The sequence below is a fragment of the Schistocerca gregaria genome, chromosome 2 (genome assembly GCF_023897955.1).
Source record: "Schistocerca gregaria isolate iqSchGreg1 chromosome 2, iqSchGreg1.2, whole genome shotgun sequence".
Taxonomy (NCBI): domain Eukaryota; kingdom Metazoa; phylum Arthropoda; class Insecta; order Orthoptera; family Acrididae; genus Schistocerca; species Schistocerca gregaria.
In genome coordinates this window covers 151,737,017-151,749,893 of record NC_064921.1, presented here as the reverse complement: position 1 = coordinate 151,749,893, position 12,877 = coordinate 151,737,017, and the positions used below count along the sequence as shown (strand labels likewise).

Here is a 12,877-nt window from a genome sequence, read left to right as displayed (position 1 = left end):
AATGCTGCAACTTTTTGATTTCCTCTTTTAATAGGCTTACCTTGTTTGATATTGCTCCTTGCCCTGGGAAAGCTTTCCGGTCTTTGTCTCTTATTATATCCACATCCATGACGATATATTCTGCGAGTTGTTTTGGATTGCAGATACTGTTAAATGGGTGTCGCCAAAAGTTTGTACTACTCAATTCAGCAACTAAAATATAATAATAATCATTATTTTTGCAAACTACATTGTAAGGAGCCATTTTAGAAAAAATATAGGTCTGGTAAAACTAAACTGAGAATTATGATATTAATGGAAAATGTATTATTCTTTCAATCTAACGAAATCAAAAGTCTTACTACAACGACAATGTATGGGACATTCACTCAAAGATGACAGACATCAAAAACTTACTCTGTGCAGTAGAAGGATCAATAATGTGGACGGAGTTAGTCACTCGGTATACGAGGCAAATAGGGCTAATGCCTCCTAACTGATGGGTCAACTTTTTTGGCAAGCACACCACACTGTCCTTTGATAGAGGTACTATTTCCACACTAAAATAAAAAGAAATCAGTTTGAACATAGGTTCCACTTTGTCTGATACTGAAAACTTACAAGCAAAACATCAAGGACCGATTGTATAAACACTTCTGACTGGAAGTACATTTTGACTTTAGTTCCGAAATTGAACTCTGTTGAGGACTCCATTCTACTGCGTAACACTAAACTTGGATACATCGAAGGAGGTACGGTGTTTATCTAGATTAGCATAAAACATGCTTGGCTATACCAGTACAATCAGCTATCAACAAGATTATTGTGCTTCAACTGCAGATAGTAATACTGCTGATAGTAATCATACATTGTAGATACACAGTACTTATTATTGGAGGTGTCGTTTTCTAAAGATGGAGGAAAGTAGTCAGAAAAGCTGCAATCTTCAAACTTCTCACCAGCCGAAAAAGATTTTATGCTGGAAATCATATTGGATTATCATAAAGACATAACAGAAGACAAAAACCTGATAAAGTTAATACGGCCAACAAACAAAAGGTGACAAATCATGACTGGAAATACTTGAAATGATGTTACATCACTATTAATAAAATGACAAGAACGCATTTGCGTAAGACAGAGTATAGCTTTAAGATGCACTTTACAATTACTACATCTCATCTCTATGTAATTACAGTATACATGTTGTGTGAACTAGACCAAAAATAGTGTCAAAACTTTTCAAGGTTGAATGTATAAAACTGGAAGTGGTAATTTTGTCTGGTCTATTATTATGGAAAATGGGCAAAATCTAATTGCAGATCAATAGCCACAATTTATTCCTATTTCCAACTTATGTGTCTGTAAACACTTTAAAACAGTTGAGTAAACTGAAACAAATTTGCTTTGTAAAATATAGTATACAATATTATTGATAATATTCTTGAACAATGAAAACACCAGGTAGGAATATCAACAATATAGGAAATGACAGATTGCTACCTACCATAAAGAAGACACATTAAGTTACAGACAGGCCCAATTAAAGACACTAAAAGTTTTCGGCCACAGCCTTTATCAGTCACACACACACACACACACACACACACACACACACACACACAAACACACAAGACCGCCAACTCCAGCATCTCGGGCCAGAATGGTTGGGATGCAAGCAACAATCTGGAGGGGGTGGAGAAGGGGAAGGAACAGTAGTGTATGGGTGGGGAGAGAGACAAACGCTGTCTGTGCCGCACGAAGAATCAGACATCGTTCATCCCTCTCCCCAGCAGTACACTACTATCCCTTCCCCTTCTCCGCCACCTCCAGACTGCTGCTTGCATCCCACGTGATGTTGCATTCCGGCCCAAGATGGTGGAATTGGCGGTCGTGTGTGCACGATGTGTGCTTGCTTATGTATGTGTGTGTGTGTGTGTGTGTGTGTGTGTGTGTGTGTGTGTGTTTTAGTGACGAAGACTGTGGCCGAAAGCTTTATGGAGAGTCTTTTACTTTTGACTGTCTGCAATATGACAGGTCTTCTATACAATAAGTATTAATCTGTCTTTTCCTAAATTGTTCGTTACATTCTTGTTCACTTACAGACATTAATAAGTCAAATGATGTAGCTATAATAACTGCTGCACAATTTAATTTAATCTGAGTCCCAAAACTTAAATAGCTCACCATTTTGTATATTGACATACATTGCCACAGGTGAAAGAAGTGACATGTTGTTGTTGTTGTTGTTGTTTTCAGTCCTGAGACTGGTTTGATGCAGCTCTCCATGCTACACTATCCTGTGCGAGCTTCTTCATCTCCCAGTACCTACTGCAACCTACGTCCTTCTGAATCTGCTTACTGTATTCATCTCTTGGTCTCCATCTGCGATTTTTACCCTCCACGCTGCCCTCCAATGCTAAATTTGTGATCCCTTGATGCCTCAGACCATGTCCTACCAACTAATCCCTTCTTCTGGTCAAGTTGTGCCACAAACTTCTCTTCTCCCCAATCCTATTCAATACTTCCTCATTAGTTATGTGATCTACCCATTTAATCTTCAGCATTCTTCTCTAGCACTACATTTCGAAAGCTTCTATTCTCTTCTTGTCCAAAATATTAATCGTCCAGTTTCACTTCCATACATGGCTACACTCCATACAAATACTTTCAGAAATGACTTCCTGACACTTAAATCTATACTCGATGTTAACAAACTTCTCTTCTTCAGAAACGCTTTTCTTGCCATTGCCAGTCTACATTTTATATCCTCTCTACTTCGACCATCATCAGTTATTTTGCTCCCCAAATAGCAAAACTCCTTTACTACTTTAAGTGTCTCATTTCCTAATCTAATTCCCTCAGCATCACCTGACTTAATTCGACTACATTCCATTATCCTTGTTTTGCTTTTGTTGATGTTGTTCTTATATCCTCCTTTCAAGACCCTATCCATTCCGTTCAACTGCTCTTCCAGGTTCTTTGCTGTCTCTGACAGAATTACAATGTCATCGGCGAACCTCAAAATTTTTATTTCTTCTCCATGGATTTTAATACCTACTCCAAATTTTTCTTTTGTTTCCTTTACTGCTTGCTCAATATACAGATTGAATAACATCAGGGATAGGCTACAACCCTGTCTGACTCCCTTCCCAACCCCTGCTTCCCTTTCATGCCCCTCGACTCTAATAACTGCCATCTGGTTTCTGTACAAATTGTAAATAGCCTTTCGCTCCCTGTATTTTACCCCTGCCAACTTTAGAATTCAAAAGAGAGTATTTCAGTCAACATTGTCAAAAGCTTTCTCTAAGTCTACAATTGCTAGAAATGTAGGTTTGCCTTTCCTTAATCTTTCTTCTAAGATAAGTTGTAGGGTCAGTATTGCCTCAAGTGTTCCAACATTTCTACGGAAGTCAAACTGATCTTCCCCGAGGTCAGCTTCTACTAGTTTTTCCATTCGTCTGTAAAGAATTCGTGTTAGTATTTTGCAGCTGTGACTTATTAAACCGATAGTACGGTAATTTTCACATCTGTCAACACCTGCTTTCTTTGGGATTGGAATTATTATATTCCTCTTGAAGTCTGAGGGTATTTCGCTTGTCTCATACATCTTGCTCACCAGATGGTAGAGTTTTGTAAGGACTGGCTCTCCCGAGGCTGTCAGTAGTTCCAATGGAATGTTGTCTACTCCGGGGGGCCTTGTTTCGACTCAGGTCTTTCAGTGCTCTGTCAAACTCTACACGCAGTATCATATCTCCCATTTCATCTTCATCTACATCCTCTTCCAATTCCACAATATTGTCCTCAAGTATATTGCCCTTGTATAGACCCTCTATATACTCCTTCCACCTTTCTGCTTGATCTTCTTGGCTTAGAACTGGGTTTCCATCTGAGCCCTTGATGTTCATACAAGTGGTTCTCTTATCTCCAAAGGTCTCTTTAATTTTCCTGTAGGCAGTATCTATCTTACCCCTAGTGAGATAAGCCTCTACATCCTTACATTTGTCCTCGAGCCATCCCTGCTTAGTCATTTTGCACTTCCTGTCGATCTCATTTTTGAGATGTTTGTATTCCTTTTTGCCTGGTTCATTTATTGCATTTTTATATTTTCTCCTTTCATCAATTAAATTCAATATTTCTTCTGTCACCCAAAGATTTCTACTAGCCCTCGTCTTTTTACCTACTTGATCCTCTGCTGCCTTCATTACTTCATCCCTCAAAGCTACCCATTCTTCTTCTACTGTATTTCTTTCCCCCATTCCTGTCAATTGCTCCCTTATGCTCTCCCTGAAACTCTGTACAACCTCTGGTTCTTTCAGTTTATCCAGGTCCCATCTCCTTAAACTCCCACCTTTTTGCAGTTTCTTCAGTTTTAATCTACAGGTCATAACCAACAGATTGTGGGCAGAGTCCACATCTGCCCCTGGAAATGTCTTACAATTTAAAACCTGGTTCCTAAATATCTGTCTTACCATTATATAATCTATCTGATACCTTTTAGTATCTCCAGGGTTCTTCCATGTACACAGCCTTCTTTTATGACTCTTGAACCAAGTGTTACCTATGATTAAGTTGTGCTCTGTGCAAAATTCTACCAGGCGGCTTCCTCTTTCATTTCTTTGCCCCAGTCCATATTCACCTACTACGTTTCCTTCTCTCCCTTTTCCTACTACCGAATTCCAGTCACCCATGACTATTAAATTTTCATCTCCCTCCACTATCTGAATAATTTCTTTTATTTCGTCATACATTTCTTCAATGTCTTCGTCATCTGCAGAGCTAGTTGCCATATAAACTTTTACTACTGTAGTAGGTGTGGGCTTCGTATCTATCTTGGCCACAATAATGCGTTCACTATGCTGTTTGTAGTAGCTTACCCGCATTCCTATTTTCCTATTCATTATTAAACCTACTCCTGCATTACCCCTATTTGACTTTGTGTTTATAACCCTGTAGTCACCTGACCAGAAGTCTTGTTCCTCCTGCCACCGAACTTCACTAATTCCCACTATAACTTTAACCTATCCATTTCCCTTTTTAAATTTTCTAACGTACCTGCCCGATTAAGGGATGTGACATTCCACGCTCCGATCCGTAGAACGCCAGTTTTCTTTCTCCTGATAATGACATTCTCTTGAGTAGTCCCCGCCCGGAGATCCGAATGGGGGACTATTTTAGCTCCGGAATATTTTACCCAAGAGGGCGCCATCATCATTTAATCATACAGTAAAGCTGCATGCCCTCGGGAAAGATTACTGTCGTAGTTTCCCCTTGCTTTCAGCCGTTCGCAGTACCAGCACGGCAAGGCCGTTTTGGTTAGTGTTAGAAGGCCAGATCAGTCAATCATCCAGACTGTTGCCCCTGCAACTACTGAAAAGGCTGCTGCCCCTCTTCAGGAACCACACGTTTGTCTGGACTCTCAATAGATACCCCTCCATTGTGGTTGCACCTACGGTACAGCTATCTGTATCGCTGAGTCACGCAAGCCACCCCACCAACGGCAAGGTCCATGGTTCATGGGGGGGAGGAGAAGTGACATGTGGGGAACAAAATTCCAAGAACTGATGTGGGAACTCACCTGCTATCCTCCCACTGAATTTCAGGACACAATCACAGAGCCATTGCCTTACATTTACAAATTGACTTGCATATGTTTACTACTAGTATTGCTTATCAACTTGCATGCAGTTTAAGCACTTTTTTGCAGTTAAAACTTAGGTAAAATTATGTAGTTACTACCATTCGAGCTTATAAAACATTTTTGAGAGAGGTGTTCAATCAAATTGTTCATTTTCCATTGAAACTATCCCCATTTAAGTAACCATTCATAAGTGGCACATCTCACGATTAAAAATTATGTGTAATAATTTGCATGACTACCGAAAACGTAAAATCATGCCAAACTATGCTATCGTTTCTTCTTCTTATATTAGATCTCCAACCTTTGAAACAAATATATGTGCATTAAATGCATATACTGATAAATAAAAACTGATCATGAGTGTATTACAAACTTTTCTTTTATAAACAAGCCACTGTATTTTGAACTACTGGAGTTGCAATGCACTTAGAATACTTTTTCTTAGTGAATATGAATTTTATATGCAACACCAAGTTCTCAGAGTGACACTGAATAGCTTAATTAATACTTATTAATTTTATAATGCAAAGATGATAATAGCAAACTAACCTGTAGGTGAATTTGTAGTTGTAGATATTACTGTGTATATCATGAGAAATCAGTTTCTTAGAGTGTTGGTATCTGCAGGGAAGCACAGTTGTTAAGAAATCAATCATTTTTCGGGCATGTCCTTCAGTTGTGTAGAAGAAGTCAAGCCCCTCTATGAAAGAGGAAAACAATTAATTAAACACTAATATTTCACTGAGCTGCTACAGAATAAAAAAAAAAAAATAGGCAAATCACACAAAAACAACAACAAGACACTAATTTCACAAGTAACTGATCTTTAAACAAGAAGAGTTCACATGTAGATGGTAATCTTTCCCTTGAGTAATTACTGGGTACAAATGTAAATCATATATGGTAGATGATAACTGTGCATCACACAGTAAATATCAACTTAAAAATTTTTCGTTACCTGGAATGGATTCTATAACAAATAGCTGAACAAATTTGGCATATAATTACACACTGATCAATGCATTCTCTAACATCCTTCCCTCCAGTTGTACATCAAGCTCAGATTAGCCCTACTGTCGGTGGGAAGTCAGAGGGATGATGAATAAAATTTATTATAATAGCTATGAGATTTCTGATGTGTGCTCAGATGCTCACAAGGCAGAACACTACCAATAAAACTTATATCCTGTTGCCAGATAATGTACAGCTTTATATGAAAGCATACTATGCTATTGGATGAGATGACTTATTGGGATTGGAGACACCTACTTTGTAGTGACGGATAAGCTCTCCTTTAAGTTACCACTCACAGGAACAATGACAAAGTAGTTTTATTCCTTCCAACAGTGATTTTTATTTGTTGAAATATTCTGGGCCAATGGAAAAAGTCAATTAAAAAGCTGCAAGAATACAGCCACTTTGTCTCTCTGTAATGAAATATTTTGTGCTTCACTCGTCTATTTACATACATGAGGTTCGTCTTGCTATACATTGCATGTATCTTCTTCATATGGCTTGGTGGCTAACTATTGGGCTATATATTCAAAGGTCCAAGGTTTAATCTTCTGCAGGTCTTAATACTACTACTTTAGTTACTTCGTCTGCCTCTGTCAATGATTAATAATTTGATTGCACAATGGTTCAGAGTCTACATAAAACTATAGGTTCCCTTAAAACTGGCAAGGTTGGAGCAAGAAAAGTGCATAGTACCTCTAATAGGACCAAGCCTAGTACAGCACTGTGGATTTTACACTGATAATTGGGTTGATGACAAGTTTACCTTCCTAAATCTTTTTGAATTTAAGCTTCTGCACAGACTATATACACTTTCTCTATTCAAGCAACTGCTTATGATTATCTCCAAAGGGGCTACCGAATAAGACACAAGTGTGATTTTGTAAGTTTTCCTGGCAAAATAACTTTTGATTCTCTTCTCAGGGTTTGTAGCCAGATCTTCAAGTCAAGTTGAGACAATATTTCAATGGTGAAACTGACCATCATCTTCAGGTGAGATGTTGTTGGTGCTAAACATCATTGAAATGATGCTCCAGTGAAGCCAGCATCTCATTACAGCTGAGCAGAGGGTCATGGTGGTGGAAGGAAGAAGAGAAAACAGAAGCGTGCCTCGATTTTCTTCCCAGGGTGCTATAATGAAGGTATTATTGCACAATTTGTTTATTTTATTAATAATAGGAGTGTCAATGTTATCAAGATGAATGCTGGTGCTGGTAAGGAAGCAAATTTGTTTCACTCTTAGACAACTGGAAATCATTTCTAAAGATTTATTTTTCTTGCATTTGGAAATTTAAGCACTGCTTTCAATGGCTTCCTAGGAATATATGGATGGTGCCACATAGATTGTGTCAGACTGGGTGCATAAGAGTGCCATCACTAGACAACCCTCAAAATTTGAGCAGCTTTTTTCATGTTTCACGATATTAAATGATTTTCATTGACAGACTACGATTAATCTTATGTGTATGCGACTGGACGGTAACACTGTGGCCATAATGGAAAAAAGGCCTAAATTGTTCTCCCACTATGAAGAGAATTCACAACAAGGAATTTATCTGTTCTGTAGAACAAGTAGTATTCAGTTCCTCAGGGAACTGAATGGAAGAAATCAGGCTTGAGGTGCTTTACACGTTATGCCAGGCTGCTGCCGAAGAATAATATCAATTCTGCAGAAAAGGCAGTTACTAATCCTATTAGAGTAAATAAAGATATAGTAGTTGGCAGGTGGCAGTTGACGCTAAATAACGAAAAGTGTGAGGTGATCCACATGAGTTCCTAAAGAAATCTGTTGGAATTTGATTACTCGATAAATAGTACAATTCGTAAGGCTGTCAATTCAACTAAGTACCTGGGTGTTAAAATTACGAACAACTTCAGTTGGAAAGACCACATAGATAATATTGTGGGGAAAGCGAGCCAAAGGTTGCGTTTCATTGGCAAGACACTTAGAAGATGCAACAAGTACACTAAAGAGACAGTTTACACTACACTCGTTCGTCCTCTGTTAGAATATTGCTGCGTGGTGTGGGATCCTTACCAGGTAGGATTGACGGAGGACATCGAAAGGGTGCAAAAAAGGGCAGCTCGTTTTGTATTATCACGTAATAGGGGAAAGAGTGTGGCAGATACGATATGTGAATTGGGATGGAAGTCATTACAGCAAAGACGTTTTTCGTCGCGGCGAGATCTTTTTACGAAATTTCAGTCACCAGCTTTCTCTTCCGAATGCGAAAATATTTTGTTGAACCCAACCTACATAGGTAGGAATGATCATCAAAATAAAATACGAGAAATCAGAGCTCGAACAGAAAGGTTTAGGCGTTAGGGAGTGGAATTGTAGAGTGATAGTATGATTGTGGTTCGATGAACCTTCTGCCAAGCACTTAAATGTGAATTGCAGAGTAGTCATGTAGATGTAGGTTCAATAGCAGACAAAGGAATTGCAGTGTCATCATCCCTCGGTGGACTGTGCAAGTAAAATGGATTACTTACGTAGTGATACAATTTACTGAAAAGTGAAGAACGGCGCTAATGAAATGACAGAATTGCACTCCTGAAAAAGGAGCTGGATGTCCAAAGATGATATTAAAAAATTGTGGCCAAGTGCTGCCATTTTGCAGAGATGATATGGTTTACCCAAAATCCACAAGGAAGAGGTGCCATTCTGCTCCATTTTTATAGTTCAATTCTTTTATCTTGGCGGCTCGCACATGCCCACCCAGCCACGGGAAATTGCTGCATTGCCAGTTTCAAACGATGCACTCACCAAGAGAAACAGCGTCATAGTATAGTATAGTCCGCAAACTTACGTTTAGGGGGGAGTGCACAGTTTATGACGTAAACCCACCATGTCCGCATTAACCCTTTCACTGCTACAGAGACATGCTCCCTGCATTCCACGCGATTTTGTCATCACTGCACTGCTCGCCTGGCAATAAAACATCCATGCAGTCTTTCTTTGAATGTATGTTCAGAAAGATCCTGTATAGCATGTGGCAGCTTATTAAATAGTTTGCGCCCTGAGCCTTCATAGCTATTTATTGATTTTGATAATCTGTGGTAAGGCACGCATATGTGTTTGATGCTTCTTGTGTTTTAACAATGTCTATTTTCTCTCCGTTTCACATCTTGTAAGTTCTTCTTCGTAAAGATAAAGACACTATATATATATATATATATATATATATATATATATATATATTACTGTCATAATTTTTTGTTAAGTAAACAAGGGTTTGCAGCGAGCCTTATGTGAAGAATTTGTAATTATCCTAATGGCTTTCTTCTGCAATAAGAGGATGTCATGTATATGACTACAAGATCATACAATGTAAGCTTTCACGGCCGGTATTGTCTTCACTTAAAACTTCCGGGCTGATAGGCCGTGGTCGAAGTATAAAACTCTCTCCTGACGTTTCGTCTCCGACTGCGGGAGACATCCTCCATATGACTACAGTTACCCCACAAGATAATGCCATAGGATATTATGTTGTTGCGGTCTTCAGTCCTGAGACTGGTTTCATGCAGCTCTCCATGCGACTCTATTCTGTGCAAGTTTCTTCATCTCCCAGTACCTACTGCAACCTACATCCTTCTGAATCTGCTTAGTGTATTCATCTCATGGTCTCCCTCTACGATTTTTACCCTCCACGCTGCCCTCCAATACTAAATTGGTGATCCCTTGATGCCTCAGAACATGTCCTACCAACTGATCCCTTCTTCTAGTCAAGTTGAGCCACAACTTTCTCTTCTCCCCAATTCTATTGAATAACTCCTCATTAGTTACGTGATCTACCCATCTAATCTTCAGCATTCTTCTGTAGCAGCACATTTCGAAAGCTTCTATTCTCTTCTTGTCCAAACTATTTATTGTCCATGTTTCACATCCATACATGGCGACACTCCATACAAATACTTTCAGAAATGACTTCCTGACACTTAAATCTATACTCGATGTTAACAAATTTCTCTTTTTCAGAAACGCTTTCCTTGCCATTGCCAGTCTATATTTTATATCCTCTCTACTTCGACCATCATCAGTTATTTTACTTCCTAAATAGCAAAGCTCCTTTACTACTTTAAGTGTCTTATTTCCTAATCTAATTCCCTCAGCATCACCCGATTTAATTTAACTACATTCCATTATTCTCGTTTTGCTTTTGTTGATGTTCATCTTATATCCTCCTTTCAAGACACTGTCCATTCCATTCAACTGCTCTTCCAAGTCCTTTGCTGTCTCTGACAGAATTACAATGTCATCGGCGAACCTCAAAGTTTTTATTTCTTCTCCATGGATTTTAACACCTACTCCGAATGTTTGTTTTGTTTCCTTTACTGCTTGCTCAATATACAGATTGAATAACATCGGGGAGAGGCTACAACCCTGTCTTACTCCCTTCCCAACCACTGCTTCCCTTTCATGTCCCTTGACTCTTAGAACTGCCATCTGGTTTCTGTACAAATTGTAAATAGCCTTTCGCTCCATGTATTTTACCCCTGCCACTTTTAGAATTTGAAAGAGAGTATTCCAGTCAACATTGTCAAAAGCTTTCTCTAAGTCTACAGATGCTAGAAACGTAGGTTTGCCTTTCCTTAATCTTTCTTCTAAGAGAAGTCGTAAGGTCAGTATTGCCTCACGTGTTCCAGTATTTCTACAGAATCCAAACTGATCTTCCCCGAGGTCGGCTTCTACTAGTTTTTCCATTCGTCTGTAAAGAATTCGTGTTAGTATTTTGCAGCTGTGGCTTATTAAACTGATTGTTCGGTAATTTTCACATCTGTCAACGCCTGCTTTCTTTGGGATTGGAATTATTATATTCTTCTTGATGTCTGAGGGTATTTCGCCTGTCTCATACATCTTGCTCACCAGATGGTAGAGTTTTGTAAGGACTGGCTCTCCCGAGGCCGTCAGTAGTTCCAATGGAATGTTGTCTACTCCGAGGGCCTTGTTTCGACTCAGGTCTGTCAGTGCTCTGTCAAACTCTACACGCAGTATCGTATCTCCCCATTTCATCTTCATCTACATCCTCTTCCATTTCCATAATATTGTCCTCAAGTATATTGCCCTTGTATAGACCCTCGATATACTCCTTCCACCTTTCTGCTTGATCTTCTTGGCTTAGAACTGGGTTTCCATCTGAGCCCTTGATGTTCATACAAGTGGTTCTCTTATCTCCAAAGGTCTCTTTAATTTTCCTGTAGGCAGTATCTATCTTACCCCTAGTGAGATAAGCCTCTACATCCTTACATTTGTCCTCGAGCCATTCCTGCTTAGTCATTTTGCACTTCCTGTCGATCTCATTTTTGAGATGTTTGTATTCCTTTTTGCCTGGTTCATTTACTGCATTTTTATATTTTCTCCTTTCATCAATTAAATTTGTTCTGTTACCCAAGGATTTCTACTAGCCCTCGTCTTTTTACCTACTTGATCCTCTACTGCCTTCACTACTTCATCCCTCAAAGCTACCCATTCTTCTTTTACTGTATTTATTTCCCCCATACTTGTCAATTGTTCCCTTATGCTCTCCCTGAAACTCTGTACAACCTCTAGTTCTTTCAGTTTATCCAGGTCCCATCTCCTTAAATTTCCACCTTTTTGCAGTTTCTTCAGTTTTAATCTACAGGTCATAACCAATAGATCATGGTCAGAGTCCACATCTGCCCCTGAAAATGTCTTACAATTTAAAACCTGGTTCCTAATTCTCTGTCTTACCATTATATAATCTATCTGAGACCTTTTAGTATCTCCAGGGTTCCTCCATGTATACAACCTTCTTACACGATTCTTAAACCAAGTGTTAGCTGTAGGATATTATACTTTGGAAAAATGCAAAATAAGATGATCTGATGTATGTTTCAGGTACACAAATTCTGATTTTTGTCTTAATAAATAAATTACTCTAGATAGCTTAATACTAATATAGTTTACATGTTGGCCCAAGGATATCTTTTCATCTAAATAAACTCCCAGGAATTTAACAGAATTAGGGTCATCAGACAGTAACTTGTCTCTTAGAGTGAAGACTGTCTGTTGAATTTTATTTTCATTTAGCAAAAAACCATTTGCTCTGAAACAATATGCTGCTTGAGTGAGTGTATTTTCAACACAGGTTTTAAGGTAATTAAGACTGTTACTGCTATGAAGAAAAGTCGTATCATCTGCATACAATACAGTGGTGGATCTAATAAACGAGGGAAGGTCATTGATCATTATCAGAAGCAGATCCCTGAGGCACACCTACT

General features: G+C 38.8%; 1 protein-coding gene across 1 annotated transcript in view; it reads right to left on the bottom strand.

The window, feature by feature from the left end:
- Positions 1 to 12,877, bottom strand: part of LOC126336575 (60S ribosomal export protein NMD3) — a 68,866-nt gene that overhangs the window by 16,526 nt on the left and 39,463 nt on the right. The window contains exons 6-8 of the mRNA XM_050000430.1: positions 6,170 to 6,320; positions 397 to 539; positions 41 to 192 (exon numbers count right to left, since the gene is read on the bottom strand). Of these exons, the coding sequence (XP_049856387.1) occupies positions 41 to 192; positions 397 to 539; positions 6,170 to 6,320 (446 nt within the window). The remainder of the gene's footprint in view (positions 1 to 40; positions 193 to 396; positions 540 to 6,169; positions 6,321 to 12,877) is intronic.